Consider the following 21,008-nt stretch of genomic DNA (forward strand, 5'->3'; position numbering starts at 1 on the left):
GTCAAGACTGAAGGCCTGAGTTGGATCTCCAGAATCTATACACCAAGTGAAACTGATTCCCCAAAGTCAGTCTCTGTCTCTGTCTCTGTCTCTGTCTCTGTCTCTCTCTCTCTCTCTCAAAAACAAATGAACGAAAATGTATAAAGGAAAAGGCCCATGGAGGTTCCATTTCAGCACATCTTCAGAGGGAGCTGTCTGTGACTTTTTTTCCTTCCACTCTGAAGTCACCTAAAGTAAGGGGTAAAGGAGTGTCTTCACTGTGACCAGCTCTAGAAGACACAACTCTAACAAGAGATGCACCAAGCTAGCAAGTCACAACTGCAGCTGTTTGTAAATCAATATTTTTACAGAGCAAAACCAGGAAAGTGTTTATTTGCTTTATAAAAATATTACTTTGCTTTGCTATCTGATTCTTTCTGGATAGTGTCTCTGATATGAGGGTGCCCTGGAATGACTTGCCAGAGTCTGTTAAAAATATCCTTGTCTAGCCCACAGCACTAATTCCTGGCCATTATGGTCAAAATAAAGTCTGGAATGAAACAGAAAATGGTACTTATAAAACAAATGCTGGCTGAGTCTGATACCCGTAGTCATTGACTTCCACTCCAAGAAACATTGCACGCAGTAGTCTTCTGCATACATTTAAACTGAGGTTAATACTATTTTCCATCAGTGAAGTGAGCCAATTCAAGCCAAATTAAAATATATAAAGGCAGGTTTATTGGTAAGCTGCTCTTGCATGGGTTCACAGCTCCCAAGGAAGGAGTCCAGGAGTCAGGAGACAGAAGGGAAGGAGAAGACAAAGAGAGAAAGAGCATGATGCATGAAGAGAGAGAAAGAAAGCAGAGAGGGAGAGAGAGTAGAGGGGAGAGACCAAAATGCCTGAGTTATAAAGGGAAGAGCTTCTGGAAGAGGGGAAGCCCAGTCCCTGCGCCATAAAGTTCAAGGTAGGGATGGAATATGTCAGCTATGCCCTGTAACAGGTAGGGCCTGAGGGATATTCAGAGAACCTGGAGGCCAGGTCTGCTTTGGTACGTAAAATATACACCTGAGTCATTTGTCTGAATCCCAACAGTTAATTTCTGTTTAGGAATTAATTATTTCATGTAAGTCAAAGCCTACCCTACAGTGGTAGGACAGACTGCAAACTAAGGGAAGTGGTTTGCATTTGGTCATGTTAGAATCCTGTCTCTCTAGGATTCATGAGCTGACTACTCCGTTATTACAGATACTTTATTGTCTATGTGTCGTAAGGAATATTGACATCTGTAGAACTGACTCACCTTACACAGCATGTCTTCTAAGTGGCCGGCTCGCTGCCTGGCACAAGTACTTAATATGTGAAGATAGGCTGGAGTCTGCCGTGTACTTCTCAATTTTATGACTCCATGAGAAACCAGAGAGCCACTAATTGCATTTGTTATTTATTACCATCCTAAAATTTGCGGAGAAACAGAGACTTGAGTTGGGAGGTGACTGTACAGAAGAGGAAAAGAGAGTGCAAAAATGCTGGAGGAAGATGGGCCATGGCACTGGGACCGTCTTAGAGAGGGGTGCCCAACGGGGATGTTGGAATTGGTTCTAAGCAATAGGAGGACAGAAAGATGGGTGAGAAAGGAAAGGAAAAAGAGAATAAATGCAGAGAGAAAGGAAACAGCAGCATACAAAGCTACAGGATCCCAAGACCAGAAATTGAAAGTTAATGAAAGCCGAGGTTTAAACTTTGCCCATCACTTAGTACTGTTGTCAGGCACTGGGTACCCTCTGCTATGAGTTCACCAGAGCACGTAAACATTACCTTCCATTTATCATTTTCATTTCTAATAGTTGAATTCTTTGATCAGAAAGTCTGCATGTAGCTCCCATACATCTCAAAATAGTTTGCGGTTTTAATGCCAAGAACAGAATATGTCGTGGAATAGCAGAAAATACACCATTGCTACTTTGGCTCTGATGTTATTTAGAGTCCTAAATGATGTGCCTTTAAATATATCCCCACTGGCTCAATCATCTTCAACAGTCTAGAGAGCCAGTTGGCTTTATACTCAAGAGACCAGGGTTTTGGAAGCTGTCACTTCAAAAAACAGAGTCAAGCTGCATGGTAGTGATATGCAATCGCCAAGGTTATTTATCTAGAGGTGACCCGTTCCTCAGTAGCTGTTCCTTGAAGTCAGCTCTGCAGACCTAGGCTCTTGAAGATGCTTCTTTTGATCACATGGGAGACCTTACTGACAACAAATAGTGCTTCAGCCCCTTGATCCCCTGGTTGCCCCATGGCCTGGCAGGAATGGGTAAAGTGTAGCCTGTCTGGCTGTTTATCCCTCCAAAGTCAGCCACTATTTCTGTTTGTTTCACCTATAATGTCAATACCTCTCGTCATCTCTGGCTTTCGTGTGGAAGAAAAAACTCATGTTTATTAACTCATATTAACATGTATCCGTATTAAGAATCCGTAAGACAGAAAGAATTGCTTCTTTTTGGCTAGTTTAGGTGACAAAACAGGAAAGACCTTATGCAAAAATAGAACTGTTGAATAGAACATGAAGGATCTGCAAAATGATTAGAAAAGTATTTAGGAGTCTGAGTTGTGTGTCTGTGTACACATGTGGGTATGGATACTGCCTAGCGACCGAGGAACCTCGCATGAAGGTGAGTCCATTTTGAAAATGGACTACCCAGCATGCTTTGCTTTTCAGGCACTGAGTATTATCCATGGAGCAGGAATAAAGGAAGAGAATTTGTTACTGCCGCTTCCTACTCGAGGCTCCTCTGTTCCCAAGCTAACAGCGTACACAACATATATGTGAGCCCACCGTGAGAATGTCTTCAGAGCTGGGTCTTCTGCAGCAGAAGTGAAGCAGAGCACACACATCTGTTTCCCAAAGAAGCCTAGAGGCTGCAAGAGCACTCCGTCCGGAAGTAACGTCCCATCAAATCAGTCTGTATTACATTCACATGCACTTACTTTTAGATTCAATTTGAAATGTGCTCCAAGGAGAGGCATAGGGGCTAAACAATTAGCTAAAGAGACACGGTGCAGCAGACACTTCAGAGAATGGCAACAGACCATGTCTCTCAAGTCCTTACAGCAATTGGGCATTGTAATGTAATTCAAAGACAGGTAGTTAAAATTTGAGTTATTCTCTTATTTTCATTTATATTTTAAAAGAAAATAGTTACCAAACCAATGGTCTGGGAATGACTTTACTTAGCACAAACTAGAACCTAAATTTAATGCTTTAAGAAGCACATTGATTTCTGGGTGTGGTGGGCAGATGCCTTTAATGCTAGCATTCTGAAGGCAAGCAGATCTATGTGAGTTTAAGGCCAGTCTGGTCTACAGAGTGAGTTTCAGGACAGCCAGGGTTACACCGAGAAACCCTGTCTCAAACAATGCTAAGCATAGCAAAACACACGAAATAAAAACCAGCCAAAAGCACACTGATCTGAAGAAAATTACTAGGAAAATAGTTACTAGTGCAAAGGTATCACCAGGTTCGTGAAGGTCACACTTAAATAGCTCTAGCTGAAGAACCACAGCCAAGACCAGTAGAACTCGGCTACCTATCAATACCCCTGGGTTGACGTCATTGTGCAAAGAACACACTGTATGAACCTGCACAACGGAACTCTCTAAACTCCACTGACTCAAGTAATACAGCGGCATTGGTAGACAACTCCAAGATGATTTGTATTCTGGGTAACTTGAGGGTTTCCTTCTGTGGTAAGTGGGGAGGAATGAAGGAGATGGTATCAGTATTGATACTGATGTGATTTGAAACATTGAGGTAGCTCTTGGTTTCCCTAAAGCAGGGACACAGAAAGTAAATGTATCAGGCTAGGAAGCAAGGAACTGGGGGCCACCTCTGTCATGTGTGTAATGTGGCACCAATAAAGATCATGGACCCTCCTTAAGCCCCAGTTTCTTTCCTTATTTTTATTAATTATTTTAACTTTCAAAACAGTATATGTTTATTATAGAACATGATGTTTTGAATTGAATGGTGGACTTCTCAAATCACCCTAATTAGGATACTATTTCACATACCACCCATTTATTTACTGTGATGAGAACATGTCACATCTATTTTGCTTGTGGTTTTCAAGAATATAATTATTTGGGACTGGAGAGATGGCTTTGTCATTAAGATGACTGATGTTCTTGCAGAGTTATGTTACGTTTCCAGAACCTACATTAGGGAGTTCACAACCACCTCCTTCAGCAACAGATGCTCCAATGCTGTCTTCTGAACTCATGGAGCCTGCACTCACACATGCACACACATGCATGCCCCAACCTCCACAAACAGAAAATACTAGAAACAAATCTTTAAAAGAGGAGTGCATTTAAATCGACTAGAGTCCATATGTGGTCCAACAGATCTACTGAACTTCCTCCTTCCCACTGAAATTTTGTCTCCTTTGATCATCATCTTGTCCACTCAGCCCCACTCAGCTCTTGTGGCCTTCTGCTTTTGTGAGTTCAACACAGAAGATTCTCTCTATAAAGGACACCTTGCAGTATTTGTCCTTGAGGGTGTCCATTTTCTCCACTTAAGAGTCCAAATGGCTATGTTGGTGGACAGTTTCTATTCAACCTATATACTCTTAATAGAAAGCTGGAGGTAACTTAGGGAAATGAAAAATTCTCTGAAAACAGAACTAGTTTGTGTAGATTTTCTTGGGCATTTTATCATTAAAAAATGCCTTGGTTGTATGAATAGCTAGAGCAAAATCAGATGTACTTTTCAAAGGTAATAAAACTCAAACCAGTTAATACGGACAGTTTTGAAGGTTTCAGATGAAACATTGAAAGCTGGGAGCTGAAGTCAGGGAGTTGGCACATCATAGGTCAACCGGAGACCCATCACTTTTAGGTAGCCTCAAAATCTTATTTTAGTTAAAAATTGTAACCATCTCCTCTTCTAAATCTGTAAGTGGAAGATGAGCTAAAAACACTAAATTATTTATCAGTTCCATTGAACTCTGCGTTTTCTGAGACTTCTTAGTGCACCGTTCTCCACTGGGTACATAACCTCATATTATAACTACAGCACACTCAGCTTCTTCCCATCCAAGGGAAGCCAGGTTACCCTCTCAGACTACTGTTGGGTTCCAGTTGCAGGTTTTTATTTTTATTTTCTTAATTAAGACATTCCCAGTCTCATTTTTCTGATCTGCTAAAAAAAAAATCAAACAAAAAGGCTCTGTCATATCCAAAGAGAACAAAGATCACAAAACAAACAAACAAACAAAAAACCAAACCAAAACCATAGAACTATTCCACATAAAGTATAGTCTTCCAGGGCCAGGCGAGCAAAGCCCAGAGACCGGAGCTTCTCTCAAATTTATACTGCATAAAATGGATGCCAGCAAGATTTGTCAACAATGAAAGGTGCTTGACAACAAGCCTGACCATCTTGACATCTTGAGTTTCATCTCTGAGACCTACATGGTGGAACGGTCTCCTGAAAGTTGTCCTCTGACCTCCACATACACTCCATGGTGTGGTGTGTGTGTGTGTGTCTGTCTCTGTGTGTGTGTGTGTGTGTGTGTGTGTGTGTGTGTGTGTGTGCATACTGGCACTTGCACATGCATACACACAAGTAAAAATGTTTAAAAAACAAACAACCCAAGTCTCAAGGCCTGTGAGATGGCTCAGTGTGGAAAAAACAAACAACCCAACAAACAAGGAGTAGAGGAGTGAGCCTTGTCCCAGGGTAATGTTGCAAAGCTATCTTTTCCCTTCCTGCTCAGAGAAGCTTCCAGAGAGTAATTTTGATTATGAGAATTAAATTGCTCATCTGCTGAGGCCAAAGCAGGGGACTAAGGAGTTCCACCGTTTTAGTGTTGTGTCTTCCCTCACTGGGTCAAGTTATTGCCTTTCAGCTACATTTGGGCCACTCCCCTGCTCAGAGGTGGTAGTGGAGAATTAAGACTTTCAAAAGCATTTCTCTGGCTCCAAGCACCTATTGTTAACATCACTGGACTTTGAAGTGGGAAACCAGTCTGGTATCACCCATCTATCTCTTGGCAGCTCCCAGCCCACTCCTCATACTCATTGTCCAGGAAGCATGGCCTGCTCTTGTAGCAGGTTCAGTCCCTGTAGCCATGGTTTCTAATGTGGACCCTTATTGATGCTTTTCTTCAGGTTTATGCCACTAGGGGTAGAGGATTTTAGTCATCATAGCCATTTTAGAAAACCCAGAGCTTGAGAAGAAACCCCCAGGAGCTGTGTGTCTCCAGGGACAGTGTTTATTGTTGCTTCCAGTTAATAATACTGCTTACCCGGGAGACTGGCTGGGCGAGGAATGCTGGTTCCTCTGAGTCCCTTCCTACCTTGATGTGCCTTCTAAAAGCCCAGCACAGAATCCATGTCAGAAAGCTCTTCCTTCTGAGAATTCTCTCAGATCTCTCTTCTCTTCTGCTCCTTGGGGTGCTTGTATCTGTTCCTTCTCTGTGGAGCCACCTGGGTTTTCCTGCCCTGCTTGGTCACTTCTTGCCCTTTCTTACCCACTGTTTCTTGTACATACCCCCTCATCCTTACCTCAGGGGTTCCCTCAACCTTCCTACCGCCATGCCTTCTCCACAAACCGCCTCAAATGATCCTTTCTAAACACACTCCTGGTTAATACCAGCACAGAGCAAACTGCCCCTTTTCCCTCATCAAATAATCTGCTTTCAATAAGCCTCACCCAGCTCCCTAAACAAATAGCACTCCATAATCGACCTCATTCGAAAATATTGCTTTTCATAACCTCTAACCATTTGCCATTTCTCCTTTAATTCACCATGAAGAACACACAGGCACACTCAGATGCGTGTGCACATAAACTTGCAGGCGCACATGCCCGAGTACACATCACCAGAGAAAAATGACAGTTTTGCCTTCCCTTCATGAGAAAGAAAAGTTGTTTGAAGAATATAAGGAGCCACTTGTGTCTACTTGAGGAGTTTCTCCCTCCTAACGGAATGAGCTGAGGGGGAAAACAGTGAAACCATTCCAAGGCCAAACACATTCTACTTGTTTATTACACATATTACGTTCTTAAATAAAAATGCGTCACATAACATTTTTGCATAGATATCTTACAATATACCAATTTAAAAAAGAATTATGAAACAGACCAGTAACAAAAATAAATTTTTTCTTCATTAATAATTTTGTAACATTAACATACCACCATCATATAATACAAATAATAGTTTTAAATCTTAAGACTTTTGTACAGCAAAAAAACTTGACAAAGTAATATATTTATATATATATATATAAAAAGCTTAAAAAAAATAAAATGTCAAAAAAAGGCATAACCGAGGGCTATAAGACTGGGTACTTCTGTGATATATTATAAATACCAGAGAAGGCCTGAGAGAATGTGACAGGGAGGTGGGGGGAGGGGAGGGGCTGGGAGCAGGTCTTTCCAAACACACTTGTTAGACACGTCCGGCAAAATGAAAATGTATAGTGCAAAATTAAATGTCTTCAAGCAACTGTGAAGAGGATGATGGAGGGTAGAAAAAAAAGTTATGGCGGCTGGGAAGTCATGTGTTAAGAGCAGGAAAGGGAGAGGGTTGGGGTGTGGCTGGGAAGTCTCGTGTTGAGAGCAGGAAGAGGGGAGATGGGTGGAGGCCAGAATTGGGGGATGGTGTGGTGGTCGGAGGGAAGGAGGGGAGGCTCTGAAAACATTAGACATTTAGTTTGCCTCTGTGTTAGCAAGGGGAACTTGGCCCTAACAGGTGTATTTTTTTCCTCCCTGGAATGAAGCAGAAGTGAAAATGGAAGAAATCAAATTGTCTGAGCTTGGGTCAGGAGATGCATGCTGGGAAGCAAAAGAGAAAAAAAATGGCCATGAGCCCCCAAATCTTTAGGACCTTGGTTTACAGAAATTATTCTACCTCTGGTCCCAAAGACTAGGATTGAAATGTCCCCTATCCCCACCCACTGCCCCTCCCCTGAATGTGGAACTAACTCCCAGTGGTATGCTTTGTATATACTGGCGTTCTAAGCATTCATCCCCCCCAAAAGAGATTAGGCACTGGTGGCTACCCCTCTTATACCTCAGTAGCCTGTTTCCTTCTGCGAAGGTACAGTAGGTACATGTGCACACCCATGCCGGTGTGTGCACACGCACCACCCTCATTATTCTGACGTGGGGTCCTTCATATGGCAGTAGACAGAAGCTGGGCTCAAAGCAATTACGATTCCAAAGCTCACAGTTGAAACCAAAATCGTATAAATGGTCCCAACCAAGGATACATCAACCTTCCCTCATGACCAGAGAGGGAGCCCTGTTTGGAAGAGTCTCTTGTTTGGGATATTTGCTAACTGACAGCTTTGATCTCACTCCCGCTGTGGATACCTGTTTCCCAAGGACTTACACGAAAATGCAGAACACCTGAAGAATACAGTACTATATTGGAAAGATGCTCGTAAGAAAGTTAGTTGCAGCTTAGCCATTCCCTTTCTGGGATCTGTTAGAGGAACCAAGAGAGGAGATTTACGTGTTAAAAACAAGAAGCCCTGAAGCTCAGGCATTCGTCGTGAGATACCACATTTCATAGGAGCAGATTTTGCTTCCTCTGACATATTTCTGTTGTCCATCTCAAGTGCTTCCAAAGATCCTCAAAGAGAAAAACAGGCCATCAGGAAGGGCAGCAATGGATACTTAGGCGGGGCCCTCCGGTTCCAAAGGAAGCATCACCGTGTTTCCCGAAATGCAACCCAGACACTCAGAACCAGGTATTCTCCTGCCCCAACTTCTGCCACTTCTATTTAAAAAAAAAAGTTGAGGGAAAGTTTTCATTAATTTATTTCAGCAAAGTCCTACTTACTGAATTTTCACTTGGAAAATATTCTAGGTGCAAGATTTCAGCCAGATGTGAGGTCTTTTGTTTTCAAAGGGAGAAAAATCAGACTGATTTCTGGAGTCAAATGGGTTGTTCATATTCTCCTCTTTCCTTCTGAAGTAACACACGCAGAAGAGGAAATATAAGTAGTCTCCACTTTTACTTTACAAAGTGACTTCCACAGAGAAAATCACTCAGAACCATGAAAAATAATCACGCCGAGATTTGCACTAGCAAACCGTTTCTTTGGGACGCAGAAGTGGAAGCTGCAGGCAGGACAGTTCTGAATGCTTGAGTTAGCCAAAACCCCCTCCCCATTTGTTTCCCTTGGATGCAAATAGACACAGATCATTTGGAAGCATATCCCAAATTCAAGTCCCTAAACAAACTCTTCTCAAATTCCAAAGAAGATTTAAAAATAAAAAATAAAATAAAACATCCTAGGAATCCATTCTGCTCATCAGACATGAGGTTGGCTCTCTTTTTACCCTGTTATCAGCAGGCAATCGAAGGTGGAAAAGGGTAGAGGTGTGCGTGGGGAGGTGACAGCAGGGAGAGAGGGGAGTGGCCGAAGGGCTTTGGGAAGGAAACCGGAACGGACAGGGAAATGGCCAGCATGAAGGTCATTTGGGGGTCTCCAATATTGTTTTACAAAAATGCAGCTTTATCACGGAATCCAAACATCTCTTTTTTTCTGGACAAAGTACTCATCTGCACAGGCCTGACGCCGGGCCAGTAAGCTGAGAGTGGAGGAGGCCAGGAGCAAGGAGCAGCATTACAATGTTGGGTCTCCACGCCCCTGAAGGTCACGTGGAGGAGGAGGAGGCGTAACTTGAAGTAAAGAAAGTTGCCAGTGGCTTAGAACCGTGTCTTCTACATAGCCAACTCTGGACCCTGGATAGAACGCTCAAGAGGACAGCCTGTGCCACACTGTGCCAGGCTTGCCCTGTCAAATTTGGGATCCCCTTGGAATGTTAGGAGGTAATGTCTTAAATTGTGAAAGGGATTTCGTGTTTCAAATATCCGTGACACTATTCTAGATACCCAGTCCTCTTGGGAGCCAAGTTCACGTTGAGGTTATTTCTTGAAAAACTTGCTCCCTCCAGAGGCGTCAAGTGACCACCTCTGCTGTTGAGAAAGAATGGAGGCCATGTCACCGACCTATTTCTAAAATGTCCAAGGGCTGCCCGCCCCGAGCTGAGGACTGGTTATCCTCCCCAGGTGTTCATCGGGGCTAGAGAAGAACAGATTCAAAGCCATGCGCTTAGCACCCACCAAATTCTCAGGCCAATTCCCACAGTCAACAAAGGACTCGGAAGCAAGCAAGCACCATCATGGTATCTTAGCGCATCCTGCTCCAAGAGAAGTCAGGAGCAGAGCACAAAGACCTCACTGATACAAAAGAGAAATTACCAAACGTTTCAGACACCAAAGAGGACCAAGGGGCCTTTGTTCTGCCACATTCAAATGAAACCACAGATGACAAGGGGGGGGGGGGGGGGGACGAACAGCAACGATTACTCTTTTGCATTTCTTTCTTTTTTTTTTTTCTTTTTCTTTTTTTTTTTTTATAGAGCCTTGCATTGGTCAGTACAAAAAAAATTAAATTAAGTACTATAAACCTTAGTAATGACATTTTGAGAGCAAGAGCAGCTCCAGCCTGGGAGAGAACATCTGTAAATCGTGGCAGCCATGGCTTAATGCCATCCCTGGCGTGTGCGTGCATTCATGCTGGACACTGACTGCTACAGAAGGGGGAAAAAGAAACAGAGCAACAGAATCTGGGCAGTCTAAAGTTTTCATCTAGTGCACTGACTGGAGGCGCTACAGTTCAATACAGGTGAGGTTCAAGGTCCCTCACACATCCTTCATCCAAACAGGATGCAGCACACATTCAAATATAATCCCGTGGTGTGCCCTGGTGGACTGGCACCTGTATAGTGCACTCCATTGCAGTAACGAGATTGTCAGCAAGCAGTGCTCCAGAGCAGTCCTAAGTCATGTCCACTTTCAAATCTTTGGAATAAGTCAGATTTCTTTTTTCTTTAATTCCCTCCAACTAACATATACATAATTGCTTCTGGCAAATGGGGTGTGTGTGTGTGTGTGTGTGTGTGCGTGTGTGTGTGTGTGTATGTGTGTGTGTGTGTGTGTGTTTACAATGGTTTCTTTTTTTTCTCTTTTTTTGGTCTAAATTGAAAAAGTATAATAAAAAAGAAATTTCTAAAGGCTAGACCTTGAAATGCCCCAACTGTCCAACGGGAAGCTATACAGCATTTGTGACAAAGCGGTCCCTTTACCCTCAGACAAGTAGATTCAACATTTCAGTAAAACCAAAGTTGTAGAAAGCTGAGAGAGAACCCAAGTGCCAAGGATCTTGAAGGCTGCTGTCATATGTGTTTGTGATGCTTATAGTATTATTATTATTATTTCCTTTAAGAGACTTCAGTTTTGCATCCCAAATATGTATGGGCGGCATTTTAACAGTCAGTGGGTAGTGGGTGAAACAGTCAGAGGAGGGCAGGAGGGAGCCAGCTGGTATGAGGAGCAGCAACCGCGGACGGACCGAATGCCATTTTTGTTTGTTAGACGTGTCTTGAAGGGATGGTCCCAGAATATACAAAATATACAATCTGCCTTAATACCCACCCCGCTCGCTTGCATAGGCCAGTTAGTGGTCCTAAAGGCAGTCTTTGGAGTTTAGGCCACTGCCAGCTAGCTAAGAATGCGGGAGGAGAGAAACCAACATCGGGTGTGTGTGTGTGTGTGATATGCAAATGAGCAAAATAAATCCCTTGGAGTCAGCTTTCAGGGTAAATATGAGGCCTCTGTTGATCCTGGGTGCTCTAGGTCACAAGCCATGGTGGGTCTAGACAAAAGAACAACCCCCCCCAAAGAAATCCCCCCTTTACCCCTAGAGACATTGTAAGAGAGACACCTCTGCCCTTTCCTTAACGGACAACCTTCATTCCCACAATGGCATTTTGAAGTATGTATTTAACAAGTGGGTACCATGATCTCAGTGGGTGAGTGAGGGAGGGATGGGGTGATGTTTTGGGAAGCCTCTAGACGTGGGAGGCATCCGCAGGCTCCCCCGCTCCTGGAAAGAGTGATATTTTTGGCTTTTTGTCAGGTCATAACCCAGAGTTAGATTAAATACGCAGCTGCCCTTTGAGACTAGCGAGACTATGCTGTAACTGGTTATAGGGTAGCAATGACAACACAGGAGCTGCTCACTGCGAGCTGAGGTCATCACGCCTTAAGGAGGGATGAGAGAACTCTGATGTCCCGTCTGATTGGCTGCTTCGAGAGCTAGACATCCAGGTGCCGAGAGAGTCCTGGAGAGGTTTAGTCCATGGAGACAAGATAAAACATTTAAGCTTCCAAATAAGCTTTTTTTTTCCTTTTTCAAGTTTTCATTAGCAAAAAATCAGAGAGATTTAAAAAGAAAAAAATCTAGCACTGGCAAGAAGGTGAGGCTCAAGGGTATACTGTGATTTATCGTCAAGGACTTTATTCTCTTGGCCACTTTGCAGTCATGCTAGAAGTTTCCAGAATCCCTAGTGCATATGATGTGCGAGAGTCAGAAAAAGTAAGAAAAGAAAACTCCTCCCTCGAGAGTAAAGTCTAGAGAGATGCAGGCCAGAAATGTGTAAGGTGTAAATCCATAGTCTGCCGCCGCTAAGGCCGTTGGTAGCGATTCAAAAGATCTCAGAGGTCCTAAGAAGAACCAAAACCAACCGACAGTTCTGTGAGGAAGTCTGACGTACAGAATAGCAGGACTTTGCACACACAAAGGACAAATAAACCAGGAGTTAAGTTTGGCTACCAAACTGCAATTTGGTTTTCTAGGTCAATCTCCCCCAACTATTTAAAGAGAAACATTAGTGCTACACATATGCAACCGTAAGATGTTGGATTCTCTGAGCACGTTGCACTGAGAAGTAAGTTATGCAAGCCTCTCGGACTGCCGGCCACCATGGAGACATCTGTTTGCTTGGTTTTCCCTTGGCAACAGCAGGAAGAGATCCAGTAGTGCTGGAGTCAGCAGCCAGTGCTCGCCCAGTTCACCTGGCTTCCTCCTTCCTTGTCTTCTATCATCTGGCTAGGGCAAGGCATAAGAAATAGATGTATATACTTTAAATATAGTTGAGTGCATGACAGTGGGTATGTGTGTGGGTCTGTGTGTGAGAGGGTGTGTGTACGTGTGCGTGTACATGTATGTACACAGAGGTTTGTAAGTGAGAACTTTCTTCTGCGAGGCAGTGCTCCCGCCTGAAGTCCAGTCCTCTGGTCACGGCATTTCCTTCGGACATTGGCTGCTGCCATGGCAACTCTGGCCTTTGCGGTTGTTTTGCTCTTGTTGTTGTTTACTTTTGTTTGTTTGTTTTTTTTAAATTTTGTTCTGTTTTGTTTAGATATGTCTCTTCATATGGAGAGCAAGATGATCAGACCTGGAGAAACACCTAGAATGATAAAGAACAAGTGTGTTAGAGAGGTCTGGCTACTTCAGCAAATGATCAGTTCTAAAGAGATAGCACCTGTGAGTTCCAGAGAGAGGAGGCGTCAGCTCTGGTTAAACTGCTTTAATTCAAACCCTAGCTCTTCCAGTCACTATGTGGCTGATAGGGACCCTTGGGGCACGTCTCATACTTTCATTTCAAGGATTAAGCAAGATAAGTATTAGAATATCACATTACAGGCTGGAGAGATGGCTCAGCGGTTAAGAGCACCGACTGCTCTTCCAGAGGTCCTGAGTTCAATTCCCAGCAACCACATGGTGGCTCACAACCATCTGTAATGGGATCTGATGCCCTCTTCTGGTGTTTGTAGTGTCTTCTGGAGACAGCTGCAGTGTACTCATATATTATAAATAAATCTTAAAAAAAAAAAGAATATCACATTACACAGATTAAGATTTCAATCCATGGTAACTTATGATTAACTGTTATGGCAACAATAGCTATCTAAGAAGGAACAAAATGTGGACGTGAGCTCTAAGCACACAGCTTGCTCATGTACTGAGTATACAGTAATGGATAACTGGCCTGTATCATCAGCCAGTGGAGCACTGATGTTTCAACACCCAGAGTGCAGTCTCGAGCTTTATAATGAAAGCCTAGGAGTGTACGGCCTGGAACTCCAGGGCCACACAGGCATAATATACTCACACCAAGGCAAAGAGCAGAGAGCAGTGCTCATAGGCTGAGTATGTTATCGAATGTGGGCACTGTGCTTGCATATCTCCAGTACTCTCTGACATCTCCATGGTGAGTCAGTGAGTGTGTGTGTGCACGCTTGCTCGTGGGGGCGCATGCATCTGTCTGTCAGTCTGATTCAGTATGTGTTGAGAGCTGAGTTGAGGCTACATAGGTGTAGAGTCCTGGAACAGAGACTGGGGCTGAGGCTCTTGGACTAACAGTTGGGGCTTGAGTTCCATAATGGAGCGCCTTCCTTGGCAGATGTTACGGTCATCCTCCTTCCTCTTTACTCTGGTAGTAGACACATGATAGTCTCTTGGGTAGGAACCCTTTTCTGTTCTCAGTAGTATAAAGCCGACTTTCCTTCTAAAGCGAAAGCCACGGCAGCAGTGACTGCTAAGCAACAGTCACGTGACCCGAGAGGCCAAAGTGGTTCTATAGCTGCCGAAATTACTGGAAGAGAGACATGTTCCTTCCACTGGGAATGCTAAATTGCTAGGAGATGAGCTTAGAGCTGCTAGTGTGCCCATATTGCTGCTGTGGAAAAACCTGCTGCAGAAGGAAGTGGGCAGGGGAAAGAATTTGAATGGTATCTGGGAACTCGGGTTTAGCCAACCTTAAAGACAAACTGAATTCCATTACTCATAGTTATCTGAGCTAATAATCTAAGCTAGTAAGTAACCTTTTACACTGACATCGGTCTAACAGGTTTCTGCATCTTACCAATAACAGTGTGGGCATTTCCATGTTCTAACAGTGCACAATATCAGGCTCTGGCTGAAGTAGCAGTTACAATGCATGTAAGTCAACAGCCATGCATGGGCCGGGCTGTGTGCTCTCTTTCCTTAAGCTAGCCCTTGCCTTCCCTATAACGACATTCCTAGGCATCCCTGTAGCCTGAGATGTCTCAACCACTCAAAATCCTTGCAAGGACCTTAGCAAGCTATCCATTCGGGTTTGCAGAGTTTCCTGTCCAAAGCAAGACTTCCCTATGTTTGCTCATTCTTAAACAAACAAATCACAAATCCACCCTGTTCCCTGACCCCATACACTCCACACCCTCTGTTTATGCCCATTCCTTAAATAGGCACATGTGTACAACAGGACCCCAGGAGATGACGAGGAAGAAGGACAAAAGGACAATGGAAAACTCATGGAATGGGAAAATTACAGCAGGACAATCCCCTGAAAACAGTACCAGCCTCAGAAGCTTATCTTGGCCCTTCATTTGGAGTGAACAAGTTATCTGGGCAATCCCCATGAAATAGTGGAGACAGATTTGATGTATTGTGAAACCGTGATAAAGCTAAGCGATCTGAGGAGAATTCAGCTTTGAACTTGCACGATTCTGTACTGTCATGGGGCCTACTGTTTTCCTTCCTTCCCTCAATCCCCCTCTTTGCCTTTAGCATCTAGAGGCTGCCCACGCCATTTCTGGAAACTCCAACTCTCTATCATCAAAGCAGAATCCTTGAAGATGACAGAAGACAGAGCAGCCTGTAGGATGGAGAACTGCAGTCTCCAGCAGTGGGTGTGAGCAGCCTCTAGCCCAGCAGTTCTCAACCTGTGGACCGCTACCCTTTCTTGGGGGTCACCTACGACCATCAGCAAACACAGATATTTGCATTAGGATCCATAACTATACCAAGATTAAATTTATAAAGTAGGATGGAGATAATTTTATGGTTGGGGGTCACCACAGCATGAGGAACTGTATTAAAGGGTTGTAGCACTAGGAAGGTTGAGAACCACTGCTCTAGAACCTAGAAAAGGGCAATAAATAAACTCCAGACCCTAAAATCTCTAGAATAGAAGACAGGCTATCAACACCTTGACCACAGCCTAGGAAGAGGGATGTAGGTTGAACTGGAAGCTATAGACTGTCTAGAGAATGATTTTGTAATGTAAATAAGCATGAGACATCTGTTGTCACTGGTTGCTATGGCAGCAACCTAGAGCATCAGTGGTCAGGGTAAAGCTAGGATCCTAGAGAAATCAGGAGAATGGGCACTTGGGATCCTGTCTGTCTTCAGGGTATGTGGGGATTTGAACTGTCATGTTAAGGAGAGGCCCCTAAGGGGTTAAGCCCCTTTACTTTCTAGGTCCTGGGAACATGTCCCTGGTGTAGAACATTGTTCATCCACTCATGGGTGTTCTGCTTTTCCTCTGCTTCTTCTATAACAGGACATCTAGCCACATATGTTCAACTATCTGCCCTTATCCTGCAATAATTTTTCAGGAAAAAAAGCCAAGCCCTTTAGCATGTTATGAAATATAAATTGTGTACCAACTGACCCAAACAGGCATCTTCATTTGCTCAAATTCCAGGAAATGTTTGATATTTAGACTTAGAACAGGTTCCCCACCATTAAGATTTCCTCTCAAATTCAATATACCAGGTTAGGTACTTAGTTGGGACCAATTTATATTTATCAATTTATACTTACTGAGCTCAGCCTAGAAATAGGAAAGAGAAGTAGATAAACTGGGCATCTAGAAGTACAGAATCCAATCGTTTTAAGCGTACCACACCCCAGTACATATTCATAATGACTCAAAAGCCCACTGACCTTACACAACAAGGTCTTTAGTGATTGTGACTGCTGTATTATAGAGGACTGATGATGCCCACCAGTGTTCTCTTGCTTATGGTCAGGACCCTTTAGAGGCTAATACTTTTCAACACCTAAAGGGTTATTCCTGTCAGTACTAAAACACCCCCACTCAACTATCCAAGACCATCTACCTTAGTAACAGCCCCACCTGGATTCTAACAGTCTACTTAGGAGGCTTTTCTGTGTGTTCTCTGGAGAAGTGAGGGCCGATATGCCACCAGCAGTAACCTCATGCTCCCTAGGCTGTGAAGCACACATCCCTCTGGCACTGCATCACTTGGTGAGCTACAGAAGGTTGTGTTTGACGGTGAGGCCACACTAATCATCGCACTGGTTTTCCCTCCAGCCTGAACCTGAAGCCTGAGTGTCTTCGTAGGCCAGGCAGGGAAAGTATACAATGCAATGGGGCCAAGTATAACAAATACGCAACACCCCCAGACTGTCTCTTTACATTCGTGGTAAGGCACCAAGTATGCAGAAATAGTACTCTCTGTAAGAGGAACTAACGTACAACGTAGAACACCAGACATCAAATGACTTGCTCTCATGTTGAACAGGCAATAGGGAGTGGTGGGGATAGTGGAAAATCATCACAATACGTGACAGTTATTCAGCTCCAGTCCATGACAGCCATCTGGGAATGCAAGCCTACAGTGGTCAGATACAATCGTTCTAGATAAAAATATAAATACAGACCTGTTTTATATTTAACAACCTTCAGCATGAGCGGAGAAAACAAATATAATTACTTCATGTGTTTTTAAAACTTGCACACATAAAATGAAAACATAAATTATACATGGTATATGTTTAAGAGAGAGAATGCTGACTGCTCACACTCTGAGGTCGCACCCCTGCATTGTCACCGAGAGAAGACAACAGGGAACAGGCTCCTGCTACCAGGTGCAGATATCCTCAATTTCCAAAGGGCAGTGCCACCTAAGGAATGGCAGCTTCCCCTCATGCCAGGCCTTCCTCCCTTCTGCTCCGGGGCCTCATGACAGGTCTCAGACCTGTCTATTCTTGGCACCCTAAGCAGCAAAATGAGAGGTACTGCCTGTCATAAGACACTAGTGAGTTCCAGCCCTCATTCCTGACGTTGAAAATGGACTCCTGACGGAGGGCATGGGACTCTGGTGGACTCAAAATCTCCCTAGGTATCACCTCACGGCAGAGTCTATCTCCAGAGACCGCAGTGTGCTCTGGAGAGGAAACCAAAGCAAATGACTAACAGATGACCCATCGCTGCTATTCCCTTCACACCAAACAGGCTTGGAATATTTTCCCACATCACCCACATGAGTGGGTGACTGCTAATGTATCGGCTGCTCAAAGTTAGGGATTCCTCAGCGTGTTGAAATGGCAATTTCTTAGTCAGTGCTCACTCTCCAAAACTCGCAATGCCTGAGCCTCAACACCCCTGAGATGGGTACCTTCTGTAGCTACCTCCAACCACTACACTGGGACAACTCACAAAGAACTCATCTGCATCCTGGGTGATACAGTGGAAAGGTCTTCTGCACAGGGCCGTGGCAGAGTCAACACCTATAGGCTTCTTTACTGGCCAAGGCTGGCAATAACTCAATCAGGGACATGAGAGACAGAAGTTGAAGAGACTGCCAAACACAGAGACACTGACGGGGACACACGAAGGAGGAAAAGCTGCTGCCCTCTGCACATTCCAGAGGCCTTCTAGGGACTGGGATGGATACTGAACCAGGGGCTGTGTTCCTGGGTAGCAGACACAGCTCTCCAGGCAGCGGAAGACAATAGCTGTGACAGACACACTTCCTCCAGCCTGGGGGGAGGTTATCACTGCACACCAGGAGCCATAGGCTCTTTATTTAGTTCTCAGAGGATGAAGATAAGAGGAAAATAGCCTCTTCAGGAAGAATGGGGGAGGGAAACCAGGACTGTCCTTTATGTGCAGCCCAAAGGAACACCAGGCCAACTTGGCTTAGCATGGATTTGGACATCCTCACCCTACTCTCGAAGCAAGCAAACCCTCAGAGGAAGGTCTGGCCAGTGGGTAGTGCAGGTGTGGAGCACAGGGACTGGGAGAGGCAGGAAGTAAGGAAGATCTCATTTCCTTCCAAGGACAGCCAGGCCTCCGTGAACATCCTGCTTCCCCCTCACCCCCCTCCTGCTATCCTGCAAGCGGCTGTCCAAGCCGAGGGGACCCTGAGGCTTTCAGGGGCTTTATTGTATTAGAAGCATTTTTCTCATCATAACTGAGACCTTTAGTATTGCATTAAAAAGATGGTTAATTTTCTTAAGCTTCCTTTTAAACACAGAAATAGGATTAGAAGGGTAACGTGCTCAGATGCAAGCCCATTATTTGATTATGTCTAAACCTAATCCTGCCTTCACCTTGGCCTGCAGAGTCTCCATTTTGGGGTTTATCGGCTGATAATGCCAGGGCTGTCAGATACTATTACTTGGGTACTATCTGTTGCTGCGTGATCCTTCGACTATCAAATACTGAAGGTTTGAAATTGAGTTACAGGATGCGTTTGCAGAGTATTGCCATCTTTGGACCCTTGAGCATGTCTTCAGCAAGGAAGGAAGAGTCGAGATGTCCAAAGAGTAGGCCCATCTCCAATAATGCTTCAGGAAAAAGCCTTCCAAATCGGCCTTTTCCCTATTAACCAAACTTTTTCTTCTTTTCATTTGAAAGATGAACAAAGGTAATATGAATGATACCGAAAAGGTGAGAAGAGGCAACTTCTATTACCTTTTTCAAGATGCTGTTAATTCTCTGCCTTATCATCTTACCTGCGTGAGGAACAACGTCTTGTTTGTACCTAGTGACTGGCACTAGTTCAAAACCAGCACTGAGTGAATGCTACATAACCGAACAGAGAGCCTGAAATTGTATTACACGAGAGACTGCATTTTCTCACTCTTTCAAGCAGTAACCCAGTAAACCGTATTGCCAGGCTCACAGAGTTGGGCATGAGACAGGCCTGTTACTAGACCCAGTTCATACATACATACTAGCCTCCAACCTACAGCGCTACCTCCCTCCTCAGTCCAGGAGCTTCTAGGTCGCCTTACCTGTCGCAGTGGTTACACTTAAAGGGCTTTGCACCTGTGTGTTTCCGGTAGTGCCTTGTGAGCTCATCGCTCCGTGCAAAACGCCACTCACATCCTTCCCATGAGCACTTGTAAGGCTTCTCACCTGCAGAAGACACAGAAGGACCATGGTCAGCAAGGAAGGATCTCATACCCGCTGGGTTCTGCTGCCCGGTGGCTAGTCTCAGCAGATGACCTCTCAGATCATTTTTGGTAGTCTACATTCTCTAAAGTAGAATGTTACTTAAAAAAAAAAAGCCTCCTAGTGCTGTGTGTTTCTTTTGTCTCTTTCCTTTTTTTTTAACCTTCAAACCTAGGACTGTCATTTCGGTTCCCAGAGTCAGGGCACTTCCTTCAACTGGTGAGGGATCAATTTTTATTTATTTTCTATTCCCCGGAGCACTCCGAGCCTCACGGTCCAAGCAGAAAGGAAATTGCTATTTTCATCTGAACCACAAATGCTTCTAATTCTATTTTTCTCAAGAACCTCCAGTAACTTACCATTTCAGTCTTTTTTGTCTCTCCCTGCCCCCTCCTCTTCCACCACAAACCATAGCCAGGGATCTAAGCGAGGAGACAAACACCTCAGCCTCCTGGAACCCGTGTTCCTTCCAGTAAATATGACTGGGTGGACAGACAACAGGACCATAACTGAGAGGGAGTAAGACGGAATTACTTCCCGACTCCCAGCATTCGTGGAGAAACTGCCCAGAGGTTCCCATGACTCAGTGGCTCTTTTAGAGTGTTCATATTGGACAGTAATATACATCATTGCAAAATATTTTAGAAGTCAATTTGTAGAGCATGTTTTAGCCGCAGGGAAGCTGCTGAGAAATATGAAATTCGAGCACTGGTGCCCAAGTGACCTTTCCACAGAATAAATACAGATGGAGTATACGTACGGACAAGTGCAGGACTTTTTTTTTTTATAAACCCATCACATCTGTCACCAAACAGGACAAATATTTATCCTTCCAACTATATAGTGAGCTGGTCCTAATTAAGTAGAACAATAATGTTTATAGATCCATGAAATCATGAAGTGGAGTCCCTGCCCACCAAAGGCAGAGGCGCAGAATGGTTTAGGATTCAAATTCCAACCTATGGGCAAGGCTGGTCAACCCTGGGTGACTGTCTAACCTTGGGTAAATTAACCAAGTTCTCCATGCTCCTGTTTTCTCAGGGATAACAACAGTGTGTTCCCCTAAAATATTTGGAAAGATTAACAATGTGGCTATGAATTACATATTAATTAGAAACAGTAGTT

At 44.1% G+C, this 21,008-nt stretch overlaps 1 protein-coding gene across 3 annotated transcripts in view; it reads right to left on the reverse strand.

Moving 5' to 3' along the window:
• Positions 1 to 7,014: 7,014 nt before the first annotated feature.
• Klf7 (KLF transcription factor 7) overlaps positions 7,015 to 21,008 on the reverse strand; it is a 92,683-nt gene continuing 78,689 nt past the window's right edge. For 2 of the 3 annotated variants that reach the window (XM_039084860.2, XM_063267384.1), the window contains exons 4-5: positions 19,724 to 19,847; positions 7,015 to 13,316 (exon numbers count right to left, since the gene is read on the reverse strand). In XM_039084860.2, coding sequence (XP_038940788.1) covers positions 13,265 to 13,316; positions 19,724 to 19,847 — 176 coding nt within the window. In that variant the 3' untranslated portion in view covers positions 7,015 to 13,264. The remainder of the gene's footprint in view (positions 13,317 to 19,723; positions 19,848 to 21,008) is intronic. The other variant, NM_001399681.1, reaches the window with a different exon arrangement.

Source organism: Rattus norvegicus, chromosome 9 (assembly GCF_036323735.1).
Source record: "Rattus norvegicus strain BN/NHsdMcwi chromosome 9, GRCr8, whole genome shotgun sequence".
Taxonomy (NCBI): domain Eukaryota; kingdom Metazoa; phylum Chordata; class Mammalia; order Rodentia; family Muridae; genus Rattus; species Rattus norvegicus.